The sequence below is a fragment of the Triticum dicoccoides genome, chromosome 1A, assembly GCF_002162155.2.
Source record: "Triticum dicoccoides isolate Atlit2015 ecotype Zavitan chromosome 1A, WEW_v2.0, whole genome shotgun sequence".
In the NCBI taxonomy this organism is placed as follows: domain Eukaryota; kingdom Viridiplantae; phylum Streptophyta; class Magnoliopsida; order Poales; family Poaceae; genus Triticum; species Triticum dicoccoides.
In genome coordinates, this window is record NC_041380.1 from 335,213,819 (window position 1) to 335,219,520 (window position 5,702).

A 5,702-nucleotide genomic window follows, 5' to 3' on the forward strand; every position below is an offset into this window, starting at 1 on the left:
TCCTCCTCCGTCCACCGCCGCGCCCGCGGCCAGCCAGCAGGGCAGGCGCGTACGTTACCACCCCTGCTCAGCCAGCCAGCAATTCATCACGCGCATTACCATTTCTTGTCTCATCTCTTCTCCCCGCATTAATACTTTGGTTCGCTCCTCTCATACTCCATCCCCGCCCCCGTCCTATAAATCCCAACCCCTCCGCCCCCCGCTCCCCTTCGACCCGCCCCAAACCCCGCCGCATTCCTGCCGTTTCCGTGTTCGCCGTCGCGCCTCCGGTGATCGGCGCCGGGGGAGCCATGGGGCAGTGCTACGCCAAGAACATACACGCGGACGGCCGGGATGGGGGCGAGGGTGGCGGAGGCACGACCACCATCTCCGTCTCGGCGTCTGCCGCGGCTGCCGTCCAGGAGGAGCCCGCCGGCGAGAGGGCCACGGGAGGGAGGCGGAGCGGCAGGCCGTCGCCGGCGGGGACGCCGCGCAGCAGGGCGGGGGTGACGCCGGCCAGGACTTCGGCGGCGGCCGCAGGGAGCCCCTGGGCCGCCAGCCCGCTCCCCGACGGCATCGCGCCGTCCCCGGCGACCTCCGCGTCCACGCCCAGGCGATTCTTCCGCCGTCCGTTCCCTCCGCCGTCTCCGGCCAAGCACATCAAGGCGTCGCTGGCGCGCCGCCTCGGCCACCGCTCCCCGGCTGCTACCTCTGCGCAGGCGCCGCCCGCTAAGCCGCCGCAGGAGGCCCCGATCCCCGAACAAGGGGCCGGCGGCGGCGGAGGAGAGGAGGAGCTCGACAAGAGCTTCGGCTACGACCGCCACTTCGCGGTCAAGTACGAACTGGGAAAGGAGGTGGGTCGCGGCCACTTCGGCCACACCTGTCTCGCGCGTGCCCGCAAGGGGGACATGAGAGGTCAAGTCCTAGCTGTCAAGGTCATCTCCAAAGCCAAGGTCGAACCCGTTCTTGATCTCGCACTCCTCTCTCCTAAATGCATAATTGTCTCAGTTTCTACCAACTTAGATCTTGCTTGGTATTAAGATGCCGTGTGATCCTTTCAGTTGTTCACTTGTTCTACAATGAATTGTTTGTTGCTTTTGCAAGAATTCAGCAACTCGGCAATGCCACTAGCACAGACATTGCAATCATAAGTTAATCATTCGTTTTCTTTGTCTGCCTTGCATAATGAACAGGGTATTGGCATTTCCTTGAAAGTAAGAAGTACATTATGGAAATGCCGTTGCAGTGATGCTGCACTGAATTTTTGTCTTCTATTTTGATCTCACTGTTTATCCATCTGACTCCTGTTCTTGTTTTGTTGTTCTTTTTTATTTTTTGTAAGAAACAGGCAGGGGATTAGCTTATGCAGTGTTTGGTTACAGGATTAGAAGTGACCAATTTCTCTATGAGATCCCCTGATAGCTTGTCAAATACTGGCAGAATTTTAGCTGGAGTAGTGTGGATATAGTGCATAACTACATGTTACTATCAAGAGTTCAGTAGTTATCAAATCCACATCGTGGCACTTTGTTAGTATGATCAGAGCTAGAAGAATAGATAACAGTAAGGCATGGGAGGCACCCAACTGTATGTGATCAACCTTCCTACTTATATTGCTCTTCCAGGGAGCAATAGTATTGATTTAGACAGTATTTTTTTTAAGTTTTCCAAGTCCTTGATGTTTTTCTTGACATCTAGCATGTAAGCAGGTATACATATCTTTTACATTATTAGGGTGCTGAATTTGAGATTATGTTGATATTGTGATGAGTTGAGTACTTGTATTGCCCTTGCAGGGACTAATAGTATTCGATATTTTTTGTTCAAGAAAATTAAGACAATGTTTAGTTTCATATTATTTCTTTCCTGGTGTTAGCTAGGATCTGTTGATAAAACTAGTATGCAATACAGCTAACTGAACTCTACGTACACGTACATGTGCATGCCGGCATTGATGTTTCTCATGCACGTAAATGTCGTTTTCTTTTCCGACCGTTATTACTTGTATTGATTACTGACTTTTTTTGGCTTGCTATAGTGTCCTCGTTTGTCGAAGCCAACTTACATCAACTATTTGAACCCTTGACGTATCTATCAAGTTTAATGCATCTCTCACTTTCATATTGTCGTTCTTTTATTCGCATCTGATATAACTGCGCTCCCTGTCATCACATATCGCTCTTTCATTTGCATCTAATACAAACATGTTCCCTGTAATAATCATATAATGTATGGTCATCATTCTCTTGACAGCTTGATCTTTTGTTGCTAGAAGCTAATTAATGCCCAGGCAATCTTCATTAAGCTTAACAGTTCAATATGAAGATATCTCAGTTAGCGCCAAGTTTGCTTGTCTAGATCGTTAGGTTATGGACAACTTTCTTTGGCTGTTTGACTACCAGTTTCGCATTTTATTCTTTACAAAGTAATCTCAACCTTTTGTTCTTCTCTAGCAGATGACGACAGCAATATCTATTGAGGATGTGCGTAGAGAGGTGAAAATTCTGAAGGCTTTATCTGGGCATTCAAATCTTGTGAAGTTTTATGATGCATGTGAGGATGCCCTTAACGTCTACATCATCATGGAGTATGTTTGCTTTCTTCCCCTCACATATTGTTGACTTTGCATCCGTACAATGTTGTTATCAGAACCTGCAACATCTCATTGTAGATAAAGGACTTTCTATCTGCTAAATGGATTGTCTTATTTCTTGAGTTCTATGCAAAATTACATGATTATTGATGTTTTGTGCACCTGGTATTGGTTAGGTTGTGTGAAGGTGGGGAGTTGTTGGACAGAATTTTGTCCAGGTATAACATTTTCCTTGAGAAACATTTCTTAGTACCAAAAACAAACATAGCTCTTACTATTACTAATTTCCTATTTTTCCAGAGGTGGGAGGTACACTGAGGATGATGCTAAAGTTATCATCAAACAGATATTAAGTGTAGTTGCTTTCTGCCATCTTCAGGGTGTTGTTCATCGTGATCTTAAGCCAGAGGTATGTGGAGTCTTTGTTGATCTCTTCTGTGCTGATAATACAACCATTTATTTTTTATGACTCCATGCTTGATTTTGAACAGAATTTCCTATTCAGTACTAGAGATGAACATTCTCCTATGAAGCTCATCGATTTTGGCCTCTCTGATTTTATAAGGCCAGGTAGTACCTCCACATGAGGATTATACCCATAGCACGTTCTATCTTCGTTCTTTGATTTTTGAATTTAAGATCAATCTAGACATGAATAAAAGACTTGAATGTCTTGTTATTGTGTACCAAAGCCTAATACATTTTGTTTTTGCAGATGAAAGGCTGAATGACATTGTTGGTAGTGCATACTATGTTGCTCCAGAAGTCCTACATAGGTCATATAGCACAGAAGCAGACATGTGGAGCGTAGGTGTTATCACTTATATCTTGCTGTGTGGTAGCAGACCATTCTGGGCACGCACTGAATCAGGAATTTTCCGCTCTGTGCTGAGAGCTGATCCTAATTTTGACGATTCACCATGGGCATCAATATCTCCTGAAGCCAAAGACTTTGTCAAAAGACTTCTTAACAAGGATTACAGAAAAAGAATGACTGCTGCGCAGGCACTCTGTAAGTTGTGCCAATGATGATTCTTACTTTATGCTTTCTTTTAAAGTTTCCATAGGATATTGGCGATTTACCTATGTATTGTGTGTGTATTGCAGCTCACCCCTGGTTGCGAGATGAGTGCTGCCCAGTCCCTCTGGATATATTAGTTTTTAAGCTGGTTAAGGCGCATCTTCGTTCCACGCCTTTCAAACGGGCAGCATTAAAGGTTTTACTCTTTACCTAGTTCCTTCAAGTATGTAACTTTCGAACTATACTTCCTTTGATACTGATTTTTCCAAACTGCATTCGACACACGTGAGTAGTATGTACACATCGTACATCCAAATCAATGTCACCTTTAATATCTTGCATTCTACAAACGTGAGCATTATGTGCACATCATCCATCTAAATTGATACCACCTTTAATATCTTGCATAAATAGCCAGCTATGTTATTGGACTGTTGTAGGGAGGTGTGAAAATTGGTTTCATTGCATGTACTGATTTTATTTCATTTTGTCTTGCTTAAACATGTTGAGCAATTCACTGCCATAATATTTCCGTCTTTTATTTGACAGGCTCTGTCTAGAGCAATAACAGAAGATGAGCTTATCTACGCCAGAGCACAGTACAACTTATTACAACCAAGTAGTCAAGATGGTCGAATATGTATTGAGAACTTCAGGATGGTAAGTACTCTTGTGTTGTCAAGTCTCTTAGAGCATGCACTAGGATTAATTGAAGTAATTTCCATATCCAGGATACTGAACTTGATATTTCTCTTCTTTTCCACCTTTAATTTATGCAGGCTCTGCTACAAAACTCCACTGACGCTATGAAAGAATCTAGAACTCTTGATATCTTAAGTGCGGTATGAAATGCGCACTCATTATACCTTCATTTGCACACATGGTGTATATCATTCATTATTTGAACTTGCATGTATATTCATTTTCAGTTGGAGCCGCTTGCATATAGGAGAATGGACTTTGAGGAGTTCCGTGCGGCGACAATCAGCCCTTACCAACTTGAAGCTTCGTCTATGTGGGACGAAATAGCGAGCACCGCATTTGAGTGCTTTGAGCAGGAAGGCAACCGTGTTATCACAATTGAGGAGCTAGCTCAGGTATGCAGTTGAACCTTGAGAATGACATGAATCTTTCATCTTGTGCGTGTCACTAACCAATTGGCCTCCTTTCCCCATACAGGAGATGAATCTTTCTTCTGCGGCGTATTCTATCGTCCGCGACTGGATTAGGCCATCCGATGGGAAGCTTAGCTTTATAGGCTTCACCAAATTTTTGCATGGATTGACTATGCGGAGCAGCAACGCGAGGCGCCATCACTGACCTGTTTCGCCTCAGCTGCTTAGATTTCTTTGATTCATGGGGAGTTTGATGGATGTTGGTGTTTTATCTGTGTTTTTGGCGGTTTAGCGTTTGTAGAGAAAAAAGGAGAAAGAAACAGAAAGTGGGAGTTCATAATGGAGTTTTAGAAGCAAAGATATGTTTTTACCTGTTTTTTTACATCTGGGTGCTGTTACATCATTCTTAATCTGGCTTATACATGGGCGCTGTACAGTTTGCTCATCATGCACCGTTCAACTTGCCACCCCAGTGTTTGTGTTTATCCAGGTGCTTGCTGTCTTGCTGCTCCCTCCTGCTTCTCAGAGAAGCAGAAACAGAAGCAGAAGTACAGGGTGCTGCTGCTCCTGAATGTGCGGCAGTTGGAAAGGGCCAAATATCTGGTGAGGGCGTTAAAAGACGTCGTGGTTTGGAACGTTCTTAGCAGATGCTATTCCATCCAACATTGCATAGGAAGCAGCAGGCCCCATCGACGGGGTGCTATGTTTCGCCTTTTCCAGACAATCGTACGGCGGCACTTTTATGGTGGTCAGGACGATTAAGAAAGGGCTTCAAGTACGAAAAGGCACTTTAAAGAGACAGTCTAGCCACTGGGATTAGCAATTTAAGTTATGTTGATCTTTGGGTGCGGAGAGACGTGGCTGAGATCGACGGGCAATCAGAGTTCAGCATGGATGCGAAAACATGTGATGACGAGCCATCCGTTGGTATTTTACGAGCCATAAAGCTTTCAGATTTTCGTATACTTCCGCAAAGATCACTGTGCTTCAAAAA

The 5,702-nt window shown here is 44.7% G+C and overlaps 1 protein-coding gene across 1 annotated transcript; it reads left to right on the forward strand.

Moving 5' to 3' along the window:
* The first annotated feature begins 24 nt into the window (after positions 1-24).
* Positions 25-5,111, forward strand: LOC119271536 (CDPK-related kinase 3-like). The gene is made up of 11 exons (XM_037553331.1): positions 25-932; positions 2,436-2,566; positions 2,749-2,790; positions 2,873-2,981; positions 3,064-3,142; positions 3,288-3,584; positions 3,680-3,789; positions 4,143-4,253; positions 4,373-4,435; positions 4,523-4,690; positions 4,773-5,111. The coding sequence occupies exons 1-11, from the start codon at positions 291-293 to the stop codon at positions 4,911-4,913; spliced, it is 1,893 nt and encodes a 630-aa protein (XP_037409228.1). The 5' UTR covers positions 25-290; the 3' UTR covers positions 4,914-5,111.
* The last annotated feature ends 591 nt before the right edge of the window (positions 5,112-5,702 follow it).

Excerpts from the sequence above, each read along its gene's own strand:
- LOC119271536 (XM_037553331.1), top strand. The coding sequence starts at position 291 with ATGGGGCAGTGCTACGCCAAGAACATACACGCGGACGGCCGGGATGGG. Across the intron at positions 2,982-3,063 it reads ATCGTGATCTTAAGCCAGAG|AATTTCCTATTCAGTACTAG; the intron begins GTATGTGGAGTC and ends GATTTTGAACAG. Across the intron at positions 4,254-4,372 it reads GTATTGAGAACTTCAGGATG|GCTCTGCTACAAAACTCCAC; the intron begins GTAAGTACTCTT and ends TAATTTATGCAG.